The 16,614-nt window shown below is 42.8% G+C and overlaps 1 protein-coding gene across 2 annotated transcripts in view; it reads left to right on the top strand.

Moving 5' to 3' along the window:
- The window catches only part of SFMBT2 (Scm like with four mbt domains 2), a 215,970-nt gene extending 201,370 nt beyond the window's left edge, over positions 1–14,600 (top strand). For both annotated transcript variants that reach the window (XM_090268004.1, XM_090268003.1), the window contains exons 17-21: positions 5,086–5,261; positions 6,437–6,603; positions 6,967–7,236; positions 8,021–8,149; positions 14,236–14,600. In XM_090268004.1, coding sequence (XP_090124130.1) covers positions 5,086–5,261; positions 6,437–6,603; positions 6,967–7,236; positions 8,021–8,149; positions 14,236–14,376 — 883 coding nt within the window. In that variant the 3' untranslated portion in view covers positions 14,377–14,600. The remainder of the gene's footprint in view (positions 1–5,085; positions 5,262–6,436; positions 6,604–6,966; positions 7,237–8,020; positions 8,150–14,235) is intronic.
- Positions 14,601–16,614: the final 2,014 nt, after the last annotated feature.

The following is a 16,614-nucleotide window of genomic DNA, read 5'->3' as shown; positions in this document are numbered from 1 at the left end:
GGGAACCTTTTATTCATGCCCATATTTTATGAAGAGTAAGATGTAATATTTGGCTATAAGGAGATTTATGTGAAAAAAAAATTCCCAAACTGAGAGACTTTTTGCTGAAAAAAAATTTTGTTTCTTTATTTGTTGATTTTTACCTTACTCAAAGGTATGCAGTTAACATTCCTGAAAATGTACTGCACATATTCTGTGAAACAGGCAGATGAACTAGTATGTGAAGAGAAGACTGGATATCTGTGTGTTTACTTAAATTCATCAGATTATGGGTGCAGTGTTTCTGGTTCAAGCACAGACCAGTTTAGGATATTGGAAGTTAGATGCGGTCTTCCTAAAATAAACACACACCCCATGTATTGCACAGAGTCTCATTACTTGAAATACAGGGATCAAGAAAGAAGAGAGAAACTTCTGAGGAGTTGAGTATCATAAGACTGAAAACCAGGGACTAAGCCAACGCATTGACCCTAGTTCGGATGACGTGACCAATGAAGTTTTGAAGGCAATCAGAACCATATCTTGTTATTGCTATTAAGAAGAGTGATTTTCTCACAGCTTGTGTAGCTTCTCTATTTCTGCAGAGTTATCAGGGTTACCACCTTTCTTCCCTTTTAATGCTTCCTTTAATAAACGAGAATGTGAATTCCATTTAACAGCCTGGAAACTTCTTGCTCTGCATTCTCACAGCCTCTCAAGATTTTGCGAAAAGGGCCTGATGTGAGTCATTTTGAAGATGATACAACTTAGGCCACGCTTAAGTCATCCTATTTGGACCATGCTGATGGTTACGAATAGGTCGCTAGGCCAGTGTCAGTCTTTTTAGTCTGAATTTCTCTTGACTCAATATCCATTTTGATTTTTCTCAACACTTTACTGAAAGAGAAGAGACCATTTTTTCCAGCACCCTAATTTCTCCATCTTCATGTATCTTTCTCCTCCCTGTCATGTGTACTCACATGTAGAAATAAATCCCTGCTTTGGTTGGTCAAAGATATTAGAAGCCACTCACAATTCATTATTAATGTCAAGGAGGAAAAACTTTTTCTCTGCCCTCTTATGTTCTGTACCTGGGAGTTTGCACATTAAACTGACAGAAGACAGATTAGCAAGAGAAAAAACAGTTTACTGACAGGTGCAATGTTTATGCATGCAGGAGTGCTCCGTGATGAGTGACTCAGAGGGGCAGTTAGGATTTGGAACTTATACCCAAGTTATACCAAACTTCAAACTTTGTGGGGCAGAGGGGAGTGCAGGAAAGGCCTCTAGGAGAAGAAGGAGATGAGTTTCCTTAGGAAAGACAAATGGTTATTTAGGGAGACAAATGGGAGTTAAGAAAGTTTGTGATAATGTTTGTTTATGTGGTGCAAGCCTTCTTTCTCTCTTGGCCATGAAACTCCCCTGCAAGGATTTATGGTAGATTTACTCTTGGTCTCTATCCTGTGATTAGAAGCTGCCCCAAAGAGGGAATTTACGGCAGCCTTCGTTTCTCAGAAGTCTTCATTTACATCAGATAATGGAAGCTCCAAAAAAGCTTCTTTCTGCATCTGTTGACTCTCAAATGTCTTCATCTTCAAGTAATCTTTATATTAACTCTGGGGTTCTGAGTGGGTCCCCACATTGGCAGCCAGGGAGAATACCCTCCTCTGTCCATTTGTTGGTGTCTGACTTCCCGAAGTGTCTCTAAGTGTGCATGTGAGACTGGTGTCATCTCAGCATCTCCTGGAGTGCTCCAACGCAGCGGTCTTTTACTTCTTCCTCCCTTCTTTCTTTCATCCGCCCTTCCCTTCCTTCCTTCTTTTCCCCTTTCCCCCCTCCCTCCCTCCCTTCCTTCCTTCCTCCTATCCTTCCTTCCTTCTTCCTTCCTTCCTTTCTTCTGAGAGTATTTAGAATGCCAAGGAGTTTTCTGCTAGGTACTAGCTTGTTTGTCTCTTTCAATATTTTCCTTTTTTTCCCACAAAACTTATAATGCTTACTTTAAAAATCTTATCTTTGTATTTACAATAGCCCTGCTGGGCCATTTAATAAATTACATGGCTCAGTATTTTTCTCTCCAGGTTCACAGTGAGAGGATAAAGGGAAAGGCATTATCCCATGCTCTTGAACTCTTCTCACCTATCCTGCCTACAAGATTATGTCATTGAAATTGGTCTTTTAAGCCTTTTGTGGTAGGGAAAACTACAAAACAGATTCTTCTTTTCTCTTCTGGTAAAATAAAGAGTAGTGCAGTGCTGAGGACTGTAGCTTCCCAGCTCACCGGGACGCCTTGGGTGCTGCTCAAGGTGCCAGCTGTCCTTCCACATTTACGTGTCTGTCCGATGGGGCTGCTGACACCTGTCCATTCCTCCTCTCTCGGAAAGTCGTATAATGATCACATGGTGTAGAGTCCTTGAGAAAATAGAAGTGGTGGTATTAATTCAACCCTACCTTTGGTCAGAGACCTAAGAGCTGCCTTTTGCCTGTCTATCTTGGGAAGAAAATATCTCTATACGTTTCGTGTGTCTTTGTGAAAACCAGTTGTTTGAACAATTGCCCTAATTCACGGACCAGCTCCAAAACAAGCCACATCACTGGTTCAGCCTGGAATTGGATGCTCCAAAGAGTTTTTCTTCCACATTTGTGATAATAACTGAAGATGATTCCTGTACTTATAGTGCTAGAAAATAAGCATTTGTTGGAAAATATATATTAATCTTAATGTAGTTTAAGTCATGTATAAGATAACAAAATTTATTTCCCTTATTTTTTAAATGTTTATTTTGAAACAACGTAAGAATTACAGAAATGCTACAAGTACAAATAAAGTACTATTTTTTCTGTAGATTGATTTGAGAGTGAGCTGTTGACCTGATGCCCCAACATCCCTAATGCCAATGGGGAGCCTGACCCACTCTGCCTTCAGTTTGTTTGTTTGCTCAGGCCCCGGTGTGACACCAGTCTCTTGTAACTTTGTTCTTCCCTCGCTCCAGCCCATGCTGGGCTCTCCCCACCTTGCTGACATTCTCCTCACCCAGGACAGCCAGTCCTTCAGGGAAAGGAGGTCCCGGCAGCTCAGTGTCCACACCCCGAGTCAGGACACTGCGGGTCCCCTCCTACCTCCCTGAGCCTGCACATCTTCCTTGCTCAGTCCCCTGACCCTTGCTACCACCACCATGGCTTTTGGACAGAATTGTTCCAGAAGGGCAGGAAAGAGGAGAGGAGTCCATTACTTTTCAAGCATACTATAATTCTATTTTCATGAATTTAGATACGCTTTTCCTAATTGTGAACTGTTTTCCTGAAACCCTTTCTTCCTTTGAATCATCCTATGTAAGAAGGGGAAGAAAAAGCCATCCGTTTATATATCCCATGGCCTTTGCACCCCTTCTCCTTACATCCTTCTCATGTGTTTCTGGAAGTGTCTGCTTGGGAATCAGAGGTCTGGGGACAGAAATATCTGTCTTTCATCCCTACTTTGAATTTTGACCTTATTCTCAGGTTCTTCGGCTTTTTTACCTTCTATTATTTTACTGTTTTAAAAAGACTTTACGAACCTTGAAGAGAAAGCCCCAAGAACACAAAGTTGTGGTGGAAAAAAACTTCCAGGGAAAATATAGAGTGAAACTACATTTTTATTCTCCATTTCCACCAACATTAACGATACGCTGTGTTTATTGTGAAACACAACAGAAGCAGTAAGCAAGGACCACCCAAGTGGGGCAGGGGACATTTCTACATCTTGGGTTGATAGAGGTCCTAGAAAAGTCAACAGTTGTACAAAGGTTTGGGAGTTAAAGCATGATCTTGTCTATAAAGAGTTGCCTTTCAGTTCTTACTACACGGAAAGTCAAGCTTGGCCTTCAGGGACACCGAAGAAAAAGGAAGACAGGGACTGGCATGTGAAAGGCCAGTGAATAAACAGAAAGGCCAGTTTCTCCAAGCTAAAACTTCATGTTTTTGCTGTTGATACTTTTAAAATGATTTTTAGGGGGAAAATATTTTAGGACAGAAAGAAAAAAAAGAAGTTGGAATAAATTCGAGAGCAGTTTATTATTCTATTTATTTCCATCACCGTGTTTTTCCTAGTGAACCAGACCGAGGTTTTGAACTTAATGTTTTATTCACAAAAGTAATGATCTCCTCATGCCATACTCCTGTTTCCCCGAATTGCCGGATGTCCCTGTTGTGTTTGGGGGCCTTAACATACGCGTGTGTGAACGACAGTCTGGCAAAGAGCTCACATCGTCACCTCACCAGTTGGCGGTGTCAGCCTTCCTCCGTTCCTGCCTCTGGAGTTTGGTTAGTTTTCCAAAAATGAACACATGTTCTCCTCCAGAGCTACCACCACATGCAATTTTTCTGGAAAATAATTTCTTGTTCAAGATTTACATTTGAATATTAGGGTACACGCCAAGGGCATAGTTTAATAGGCCCCGCTATTTTGATGCATTCTCATTTTAGTGGACTCGTAAGTGTAGTGATTATGACCTAAAAATAAAGACCTATGATCTGTTGCTAACTGGAAAGTTTATAGTTATTTTATACCAATGATACTTTAGAAAAATATATTGAAAGGCGATTCAAACCTATTTCTAAATGCTCAACTTTTCAGCCAGGCATTATTTACATCATTCTTGCCTTAACTAGTTGGACAAGACCTGCAGGACTTACGTTTTAAACAAGAATCCAGCCTGCTCTCCAGAAGCTCTGGTTTCTAGTTTCATGTTGGTGACTTCACTGCAGATGGTTTTTCTTGGGCAAGAGTTTTTTTTTTCCTCAAAAGTGATGAGCAACAAATCACAATATCTAGGTCCCAGGAGCATCTGGAATTGGTGTTAAATTATGTATGCTGCAATGAGAATATGCTAAATGGAAATCTTTATTGTGGTGATTCTATTTTAGCACTGTCGTCACATAAACTGTGGCATTTCTGGAAAATATTCTTGTGAGAACATAAAGAACAATAAAAAAACAAATGACATGGAAATCACGTAGAGCCTGCTTTATTGTTCAGAAATAAAGGGGTACTTTGGGATACGCTATACAGAATAGGCCTGAGTAATTCCATGGTCCTGACATTGTCTTTCATTCCTTTTTTCCTTTTAGGTACCGAGGCAAAACATACAGGGCTGTGGCCAAGATTGTACGAACTTCAGACCAAGTAGCAGACTTCTGCAGACGGGTTTGTGCCAAGCTGCAATGCTGTCCAAATTTGTTCAGTCCTGTACTCGTTTCTGAAAACTGCCCAGAAAACTGCTCTGTTCATACCAAAACCAAATACAGTGAGTACTGATAACGGACAGAACATTGGTCTGTGGGCCTGAACTGCAGGGTCATGTAGTTGGTGTTGATGGTTTTTAAAATAACCTTTTGAATTGTTTTTCATAGTAATTAATGTGGGAGAATTATTTAAGATTTATTGGGGCAGGTAGTTCTGTGTTTTCTAGCTCGGTATATGGAAGGGATGGAGTGGTTAAAATCAGGATGAATTATCGTTGGTAGGCATTGGCAAAGAGGAAATGAGGTGGTATGTGTTGTCACGAGTTTAGTGGATTGGTTGATTCTGAACACTACGTGGCTAAAAGAAGAGCACAATAAAGTGGATTATTGGAAATGGCTAGTAACCAGAATTACTTCTTGGTTTTTAACGCTGAGGAATTATAATGAGTCTTTCACTGCCCTTTCACTGTCCTTCTTTACTTGGAGCAACCTCCTTGTCACAATCAGTTTCTCCCCTGTTTAAACCACTTAACTCACATTCTCTCAAGTAGAGTAGTTTGAGGGTGCAAAGCATCGTTCACTTTCTTTGTTCCTGACCGTCTCTGCTTCTCCAACCCGAGAATGGCCACCCTGGCCAACACCGCCTTTGCTTTGACCTCTTCCTGGCAGGATGTTCTCTCCTTCAGCACCCGCCTCTTCCATCTCCTGGTAACATTGTCACATTGGTGACCTCTCCCTTCTTCTTGCTGGCCTCTTCGGGCCCTGTCCTTCCTCCGTCCTGGTCTCTTGTCTTAGCATCGGCCACTCCCAGACACCTGCACCACGGAGAGTGCAAGCTCTGAGAACTCTCTCTGATCTTGGCTTCTGCTCTTCCTGTGTCTCCCCCAGTTATCTCTCCTCTGAGGGATGTCTACATCCCTGTCACAGTAACCTGAGAGTTTGCTCTACCAGTCCATGTTTTAGCCAGGTGCTGGACCCACAAGCACAGTCCATGTTCTGTGGGCCTCAGCCAGTTGGAATTTGTCAGTTTGTGTGTCAGAGTGAGGAATCTGAATGTATTTGAAACACTATTCAGAGTGTGAATTTGCATATATATTCCCGTTTCATTCTGCACACATGGTCACTCATGGAGGAATCACAAGAACCTCCTCCTCCTCTCTCCTTCTTGCTTCTGTACTTTCTGTCCATGTATATACGTGTGTGTAACCCTAAAAAAAAGCTCTCTCTTTCCCTGTAGCCTATTATTATGGAAAAAGAAAGAAGATCATCAAGCCCCCGATTGGGGAAAGCAACATTGAAAGTGGGCACTCGAAACCAGCCAGGCGTAGGAAACGGCGAAAATCCATTTTTGTGCAGAAGAAACGGAGGTCTTCTACTGTGGACTTTGCAGCAGGCTCGGGGGAGGTATGCGCTACTTGTGCACCTTGCGACACTCCACAGGGACACAGCGCCCTGGCTGGCGGGTGTGACAGCCTCACAGTGAAGGCTGCAGTGGAACTTTAATGCTTAATCATTGGACACACAAGATGCCAGGAACCCTCTTCCTCATTTGTTGAAAACAGATTTAACATTGTCAGCTGCTCTAGCAATGGAAGGGCTGCCATTGGGACCCTGGTTGAGACCCTCAGGTCAGTCCTCAGAGACTTCACCTAGTGGTTTTCACAGGGCCACCGGGGCGGGAAGAGATCTAGGATTAGAGGCCAGCCTCTTGTGTTCACAAGGGCCCCTTTCACCTAACTCCATCCTGTGCTTGTCCCTCCTTCACAGGAAAGCGAAGAGGAGGACGCAGATGCCGTGGACGATGACACGGGGAGTGAGGAAACCGGCTCTGAGCTGCGGGATGACCAGACAGATACCTCTTCAGCCGAGGTCCCCTCTGCCAGGCCCCGGAGGGCTGTCACCCTGAGGAGTGGCTCTGAGCCCGAGCGCCGGCTGCCTGTGGAAAGGGCGAGACGGGGCCGGAGAGTGCCAGCCAACCCCTGTGCTGAGGGTGGGGACAAGGGCCTGGCAGCCAGCCAAGACAAGGACACAGGGCAGGTAAAGCTCATGGGCTCTGGAACTGGCTTGTCTAGCTAGACAGAGTGTCCAAGAAGAAAATGCATTATAGTTTGCAGCCTAGATTTTGGGACATCTGTTTAAAATACTAAAGACACTAGCAGCTGTTCCAGCCTAGTTCCAAGTCAAGGGCAAAGGCTTGGTGATTTTACAGATTTACCAGGTGAGTCAGGGAATATCAAAATGGAGCTCAAAGGGAAGCAGTAGCACCTCTTTTTCTTGAAGACTTTAAACCCAAAAAGGATTCTTTGAGTAACACAGACAGAAGGCGTCCTCAGGGTCCCACTAAACACTAGACTTACCCTGTGTAGGCTGATCTGTGGTACAATAAAATAGCAAATCAGCCTATCAGGTCTCCCTTCATCCCACAGGGGCTAGATGACCAGCTGGAAGGTCACTGGTACCAGTGTCACAAAAATAAATGGGGGAATAGCTCACTCCCTTGTGTACATTTGCAGATACTCCTTACCTTTCATTTCTCCTCTGCAATCAGAGATGCTTCATTAAGCAGACCCACAATTTCCTGAACTTGGGATTCAACAACTGCTCTCCTTGTGTATTTAAAAAATATTTCACCTCTAATGGCACACAAATCATTGGAGGTCAAGGCATTGCCCCAAAGGGTTGCTAAGAAAGTCCTTAGAGACCAAAGACCTTGTGGTTTGTCCTGGAGACTTTAGAGGGGCGTCCCCTCATGGTCCTGGTTGTAGAGAAGGTCCTGCTGACATGCAAATAAAATAGCCTCATGCTCCCCTTATCTCTGCAGGAAATAAAGCAAGAGGAGGAGGAGAGACTCATTTTGGAGAGCAACCCGTTGGAGTGGACGGTGACTGATGTGGTCAGGTTCATTAAACTGACAGACTGCGCCCCCTTGGCCAAAATATTTCAGGAACAGGTACGGTGGTTCTGTGGTGTATTTGCTGATTTTATTATGAGACTGGATCTCAATTAAACCTTCTGTTTCAGCTGGCTTCCTGTGACACAGCTTTGGCAGGGGAAGGGGACATTTCCTCATTACACCTGTGGGTGGGGAGCAGAAGCCTGTGGTCCATACATGGTCTCCACCAACACCTTTTTTGTGGCCAAGTGGAGATGGAAATCTCAGCCCTCCACTTGACCTTATTGGACATCCTGCTCTGGGGCGGTGGGACCTAGAGCCACCTGCCCAGGCTGGAAGTCAGGGCCCCTCTCTCCACCTCTGCTGGCATAGGTGGGGTAGGCCACTTTGTCCTGCGGTGGAGGAGTCATTGTCTAAATGGTTTTGTCTCCCTGGGGTACCCCTTTCCCAGTCCTTCTGCTAGAGAGAGCAGGTCGCTCTTGGGCCTCTGGTCATCTGTGCGCATTGACATGTCTGGGTTCCCAGCTTCTTTAGCAATGCCTTGCATATAGGAGGCAAACATAAAACCCAGAACACTCAGCACTATATCTTGGGTCTTACCATCCCAGCTGGTCTGCCTTCTCTCCACCTTCAAATTCTTCTGAAGTTTGTTTTATTTATAACATCCAGAGCTTTTCCTCATACTTACTTGGAGCCATAGGGAAAAGTATGCTAACTCGGTCTTTCCAGAAGCAGTTTTCTGTACATTTTGTTTTATTTCATGCTGCTTTCATTACTGTTTTTTTCTTTCTCCCCTCTGGCTTTGTAAAATATTTTAAAGCCTATGGTATGTTAGGTGGGTATTGTGCTAATGATGGATAAATACAAAAACAATTGATACAATCTATACCTTATAGGAATTTTAAATTTAGCTGATGAAATGACGGTAATTAGCTAAAATGATATGATGAGTCATAGGAAAGGATGGTTTTTATTTACATTTTCCTTAAGTTAACATGCGCACAAATTGCTATTCTCTAAACACATGCCACCTTGCAGACTCCTCACTAGTCTCACGTAAAAAGTTCAAATTTAAGCCTGTAATGCATGTTCTGCTGTGTTTGCTTTATTTGTTGAAATTTCTTGCATGTATCACAATGTTGTAAATATCTGTCTCTCAAGACCCTGTACTTTTAAAAAAATAGTTCCTATATAATAAATTAAAAATATGTCTGTCTAGTCTTTTTTTAGATACACAAACCAATAGTCTACATAAAGGGTAATACAAACAATAAATCAGGAAGAAAAAAGAAGGTCTCTGATTTCCCACGCTCCCAGTGAATTTCTCAGATTTTCTCCCAAGTTTATCATAAAGTAGTAATAAATTGTGAAAAGCAAATTAATATGGTTCCCAGCTCCTCCTGGGGGAGAGTAGTTCTTAACATTCAAAGGTCTCCGAGTTACCGTTGGAATCTTGTAGACAACCATTAAGGACACCCTGAATGAACAGGTGGTGGTGAGAACGGCCCTCTGACTGGAGGTCTTCTCTGGGCAACACTTAAAATCAGACAGATAGGGAAAGACTTCATTAGACATAAGAACTTGGGTAATTAACATATGTCTTCATTTAAAACACAAACAGAAAAGAATTACAAGAAATGGGAGGGCTTACGTGATTTGAAGCATGCTGATAAGCTACGTCTCTGTCTTGAGAATGGAAATACAGAACTTTGACATCTTGCTAAAAGCATTGCACTGCATTACATGACATGCTGATGACACAGTTTAATGTGTGTATCTATTCATGCAAGTGTCCATTCCATGTGCACTGATGGAGTGCCTGTATGGGCCTCAACAGTCAAAAGGCGCATGAGGAAGGTAGCTTTCTATTTTAGTCTGAAGTTTTGATTTAGACCCAAAAGCCAGTTTTAGCTGAGAAATTTTTTTCAGTTGGTCCTATCACAGAACAGAGAACAGAGCCTCTTCCACCAGGATGCCGGGTTCTCTGTGGCCACTTAAGAACATGTGTACTGTTTCTAGCAATAAGCAAGCAAGTAAAAACACAGCTGCTTTGGGGAAAAGGCTAAAATACTCCTCATGCTAAGTCTTCCTCAGTTTAATTTTCTAAACCCCGTTTATTGCAACATCTCAGAAAGTTTCATGCCTTCCCCAGCTGGGGCGTCTAAGAAGTGAAGTGTTCCCAGCATGTTATTACTTCTAGAATCATGTGATGGGCAGGGCCCTCCCTTCGGTTGCTCTTCTCCCATCAGTTAAAAGCTTGGTCTTACTTACCTACTCACTTATCACGTAGAGAGAAAAATAGGTAGACTTTAATTAATAATAGCCTTATTCCTATTTAGTTTTAAATTTCACATTAGGCCATTTCACCTGTCACAATAAAAGGCTGTTGCCTGCTGTGCTGTCTGAAGTACGTGGGCACTTGAGTCTTTTTCTGTTCAATCAGACCTTTAATTACTAATTTTTACTAATTTGTTCTATCATCTTTGAGCCCAAATGCCACAGCTGTGATTGGGTGAGGCCTCCAGTGGGTCACTCCTGGTGCTGTGTCAGTTTTTAGATGAACTGCAAGGAGGCTGGGGTCTTTATTCACCAGCATGTGAAAAAAAAGTCACAGGGTATGGAATGGTAATAGCTATGTGAGTTCGCTCCTCTGGATGTTGTAAATTCAGAGACTTTCATATTCACCAGGAGTGTTTATTAAAATTATAAACTTCCCATTACTGGAATACATGCTTTTTAATTCTGAAACATTATGGTAGCTGCCTAAAAAGTCCATACTCTATAATTTCATGCTGTACACAACATGCATATCATGCAGTAAAACCCCACACATCAATAACTAAACAAACACAAAACTCTCAAAAATTTTCCTATTCATTTACCTTTTATGAATCAGAGACATATAATAAAGTAACCAAATTAGTCATTTATTTTAATTAAAAAATTTCAAGACAGTTTACAAGTTTACTTCACATTTAGACTATTTCCTCCTCTTTCTACTTCTATAGACCTGAATGTTCCTATTAAGGAACTGCCAAGTCCTATATTGACCTCTATATCAAACAAAATGCATTTAATTTGCCATGTGTTAAGCATAACTTTGATGTCATGTATTTTATTATATTTCATTTCCTAAAATTAGTAGTCCAATGTGGTAATTCTATGTTGAACATAAGTGACTTGCCAGCAGTTCTGCATTATATGAAAGCATACATATAAAAATTAAAGTAAATGTGAGGTCTGTTACTACAAAATCAATGAAAAAAAACATAACTTCTTTCAAACCAGAACAAAAGCTACATGTGACAGCAGCTGCAGGGTGGGATTCCTCCCTCATTCCTTGATTCCATGCAGGATCATGTGTATTAGGATATTGCCCAGTTTTGCTTCCATTCCCCCATCTCTCCCTCCCACTCCTCTGTGCGGACCTCAGGTAGTTGTTGGTTATGTGCACTCTGCAGTGTGAGTGACAATTGGGTGGTAAACATGTCGGTCAACCACATTTGATGTCACTGAGCCACCACCATTGCTCTTCTACAACAGTGACAATTGGATGGTCAGGCCACTAAATCTAGTGCCTTTCAACAGAGGCCTAATTGTATTCTTGGTAGCATATTCTTCTCAAAATAAGAACATTCTGGAGTTCTGTTTAACCTCATCAGGGAAGATGGAGAATGAGGTGAGAACCCAGAGAGAACAGCCAGAGGCCCTGAGGTGGCTCAGTACAGACAACATGTATGTCAACCACTCCTGCCACCTCAGATATCAGGCCCAGCTGTTCCCATTGCTTGCCAGGGAAAATGCTGGTGTCAAGGATCACTGCAGTGAATCAGATTAGCTCAGCCTTAATCCACCTTCACCCCATAATCTTCATCTTCCTGCAGATAGGAGTGTTTCTGCAGACAAAGTTCAGCTGCAAAAAAAAAAAAAAAAAAAAGTTCAGCTGCATTTCTCCTTAGTTCTCTTAGTCCCAGATGAGCAGGGGCTTCCATGTGGACACAGTGAGACCCACAAGATACATTTAACCTGCTCTTAAGAGAAAAGTGCAGAGACATGGGCTCAATTTTATTCATCCAGGTTGCCCACATTCGAAATTCAGGCCACAGGGGATGAACTTTTAGGCACATTCCCCTTAATTTCTACCAGCCATGAATACTATTCTGAATTTTGTGTTTCTTGTGCTCTTGGTTGATTTTCTCTTATATATTTTTATGAGGTAAAACATCAGTGTACCTTTCCGCTAGTAGTGTAGGGGGTTCCTTTTACAATACACTTATGTGTCAACACAGTATTGTCAGACCTTAATTTTTGTGGGTATAAAATTATATTGTTTTGAGCAGCATAATTTGCATTTCCCTGATTCTTGATAAGGGTATTATTACCTTAATAATTCCTTGATACCTTAATAATTACTTTAATATTTCCTCTTCCCTTGGGCCTCAGTTTAGGCATCACCTAATCTCTGTAGCCATCCTTGATTCCTATAAGATAAGCTTGGTTGCCCATCCTATTTGAATTTGTAGTTCTGTGCCCACATATTTATATTTCTATATTGTAACCGTCTATTTATTTGTCTGCCTCTCTTGAGATTTGTAGTCTCCTGAAAGGCGGGGGGTGATGGAAATCTTTGTTTTGTTCAATACGATATCCCTAGAGACTATCAGAGTGTGCTGGCACTTACTAGATGCTCAGTAAATACTTGTTGAGTGAGTGACGTCCTCCACTTAAATGTGGTGCCTGCATATGGCAGCCACCTTAATAGAAATTGTCTGTAAAGAGTTATATTTATATTTTAGGGCTAATTTTCCACTGTAATTTATTTTCTATGTCCAAGCATAGCCATCCTAAGTGTAGATGTTAAAAGCTGAGCTTCAATTCTCCTTCCAAAGTTTAATATCAGAAAACCATGATTCTAGTTCCAGTGCTATCTCTAAATAGATAGTATTTCTGGAATTAATTTCCAACTTTAGAAGCTTCCATCTCCTAAAATAAGTTCAGGTCTATTCTGTCCTGTCCAGTTGATTTCATTGAAGCTAATGGTTAAGCTTCCTGCATAGAGTGTTATAACATTAGCCTTCCCAAGACTAACATTCATATACGTTTTGTTTTTTTGCTATAGATATTCTTAAGACAGCCAAATAAAACATTACTTTAAGAAAATTAGTACCTATGTGAAATGCATTGAATTTCTCCAGGCGGCAGAAATTCTGGTATGCTGAGTTTTGGTTATGCTCTCCTTCCACCACTGATCTTTGTCACGACCTTGGGCCTGCAGTCTCCTAGAGCCTCAGTTATTCCCTCTGGAATATGCAGAGCATCTGAGTGAATAGAATGAGGGGTTGCAGTTACACTCAGTTACCCAGTCAAACAACAGCTCCATAAGTAAACCCAACTTTTATAGAACCAGGAAGGTGAAGGGGCAAAAATACCCAGTGCTGATCCTAAAACTTCCTGAAGCCTGTACAATATCCTAGTCATTTAATAAATATTGTCACTGTGGGGCCCCTGTGTATAGACGGAGAAGGACCATATAAGACAGAAATTCAGGTAGCACTTCCTTTAGGGTGATGCAGGTTATGTGGATGTAGTTGTGTGCATGCGTGAGCATGTGTGCATGCACATGCATGTGTTTCTAAACACAGTTTCCTCTATGGAATTTGTGCTGTATCATTGACATATTATTCTAGCATCTTCTTACTCATTCTGATGGTGGAATGGCAGACCTTGGCAGGGGAAGAGAGCTTTTTGTTTTACCAGAGACCCCTTTTGTAGTGTTCAGAATAAGTCACAGCAGAGCACAGGGAGGGCTGGGCCTTGCGGGGGGGGGGGGGGACGTGGGGAGGGTGCCCTCCCAGCGAGGAGCAATGAGCTTGGGAAAGAAGGATTCCTGCAGCAGCTCACCTGTTCCAGCTCTTCGCCCCCACCAGCCTAGGCATGTGCATTTCAGAGGAGCCACCTTTTTTTTAGGAAAAAGAATGTGTTCATCAAAAGATGACACAGCCATCAAGCCAAGTTGTTCTGGCCGAGCTCTTCGGAGGAAAGGAGAGTAGCCCTCACATCCTTGGCCCCAAAGTGAAGGCTGCATGATTAATGTGTTGCCTTGGTGTGTACTCTGGGCTCTAACCTACTTTATTTCCCAACAGGACATTGACGGTCAGGCACTGCTGCTGCTGACTCTTCCTACGGTGCAGGAGTGCATGGAGCTGAAGCTGGGGCCTGCCATCAAGTTATGCCACCAGATTGAGAGAGTTAAAGTGGCTTTCTACGCCCAGTATGCCAACTGACTCGACCCTCTTGGTGATACAGTGTCTCGGGAAGGTTTTCAGGACTGGAACTTTTCTTTTTCCCAGATACATGAGATTCGCAGTCACTGGAAAGCAAGAAGCACGAAGGATCTCCTTCACCCACCAGCCTGTTTCATAGTTCCATTTTTTTAAAGCACACACCAGGGCCACAGCAGTGGCTTCTGGAGAGTGTAAATTAAAGTTCTGTGTCAGACCCTGTGGAATGAAGAGCTTCTTTGTGTATCCACATCTCGCCTTTCTCCCACCCCAAACCAGGCAGCTTTCTTTGAACAAAGTTCTAAACCAAGGCCCATATTTGTTTGAAAACACCTGAAGCTGCAGTTGATGCCTTTTTCAGTGAGACCAGGGAGGTTGCCTGGCTAAGTTTTTGCTCTGCTTGTTCTCAGGTGCATTTACAGATGTTTCTTTCCTACTGATACACGTATGGCTGTGGCTGTGTGGCTGTCACCGCAGCTTTGATCTTGGTGGCAGTTCATTTCTCAAACACAACTGTAGGCGCTGTTTCAGGCTGTACTTAAAAAAGGACGGGCTAAACCTGCATTGCTGGTCAGAGGTGCCTTTTAGGAAGTACAGGGCGCGAAGGAAGGTGGCTGTGAGACAGGATTTTGTAATGGACACCTAGAAAGGACTTCTATTTGCAGGTTCTTTTATGGACTCTCAGATATCTCTAATGGTCTAAGTTAATTGTGACTACTTCAGGAGGGACTTCTTTAGTCCCTTGGGAAATGTTGAGTTGTATATTGAAGGAAATGCTTAATTTCCGACAACAGGAGTGGGAAGTGATTTGAGACAAGCTTTTTACAAACCAGTTACTTCCCCTCAGATTCCCTTTGAACACCACTCGCATTTGGGTCCGCCCTGGTACACTCATTCACAACAGGCCAGTGGATGCAGCGGAGTGAGCACTGGACCTGCAGTCAGCCCCGGCCTGTTCCTGGTGTGACTCATTACTCACTCAGTGATCTTGGCTGACTCGACTCTGAATCACTCTGCCCCTCACTCTTGCAAAGTCACAGGTTAGAACACTTCCGACTGGGACAGTGAGTGTAGGTTCCCATCGCCAGCCTGCTCCTGTAAGGGCAGAGTCCAGAGAGATTGGCCAAAATGAGAAAAAGAGTGAATGAAAAGGGAGGGTGTCACCACAGCATTTAACTCTCATTCCTGCAGCTCACTCTGGCTTTGAGGTTCTTAGGACATTTCCTGAGCGATGTTCATTAAGTCAGTGAGTCATTTGCAGCAAGATCTGTGTCTCTGAGAATTGGTTGGTTTTTTGGACCAAGCACTTCATGTATTCATGCCCCTAAGTGATCCAACATATATATTTAAACCCAAATGGACTGGTATATTCTGTTCCCGTGGTTGCCCAAATACCTTTCTAAACTTAGGCAAAGAAACCAGACCTTCAATTGTTCAAGAGCAAACACAAAAAGCAGAGGTGCGCACCCTTCTGTTACTTTGTGCTATAATTACCTTGATCTTTTCACTTTGATCAGTCTCAACAATTCCAGTAATACCTGTGGGGTGGGGGTGGGGGCTTATTAGCTGATCATACTTCTGCTACATTTTAAGGCAGGACCACCAGATTTGGAAAAGTTACTAATGCTAATTAATCTGTATAACATTCTGTCACTGTTCCAGATGGAAATGGAAAACATATTTTGGAGCTGAGACATTTTTGTCTCCATGTAGCTGATTTCCACAGTCCAGTTTTAAACATTTGGCAAATGCATTTGCCTGGGGACCCATGATGGAAGGACCATTGTCCTAAGCAGTGCTAGTGGGCACCGTTGTGAAGAAGGAAATGTCCATGGTCATTCATGCTTGGCTTGCAGTTCATTCTCTCTTCTAAGCAAAAGTTCCAACTTCTCTCTCGGTTCCCCACCCCGCCTTCTCAGCCATGTGCTTTTGGCCTTACATGTCCGGTCTTGTGCAGTTAAACTGTCCAAAAGTTGGAAAGGCTATCCGTTTCAAGATCTTGGCATTCTCCCTGTACGGACTCATTTATGATCCTTCACTGTGGCCTTTTCAAACTGGGCTCTTTCTGTTGCATTTCAAACAGGAATGAAGGAATGTGGCAGCAACAATGTAACATGATGCTTTCAGAATGAACCTCGCCTTCTCATGCCCCTTCAAAGAATGGCATGGATGAGGAGGCACTACACAGAAGTAGATCTTCTTGAGGGTTCTCTGGAGCCTCCCAGAGGAGCTAGAAGGCTT

The sequence above is a fragment of the Furipterus horrens genome, unplaced genomic scaffold (genome assembly GCF_987537825.1).
Source record: "Furipterus horrens unplaced genomic scaffold, mFurHor1.1.pri manual_scaffold_2, whole genome shotgun sequence".
NCBI classification, from domain to species: Eukaryota; Metazoa; Chordata; class Mammalia; order Chiroptera; family Furipteridae; genus Furipterus; species Furipterus horrens.
This window is presented reverse-complemented; position numbering and strand designations above follow the sequence as displayed.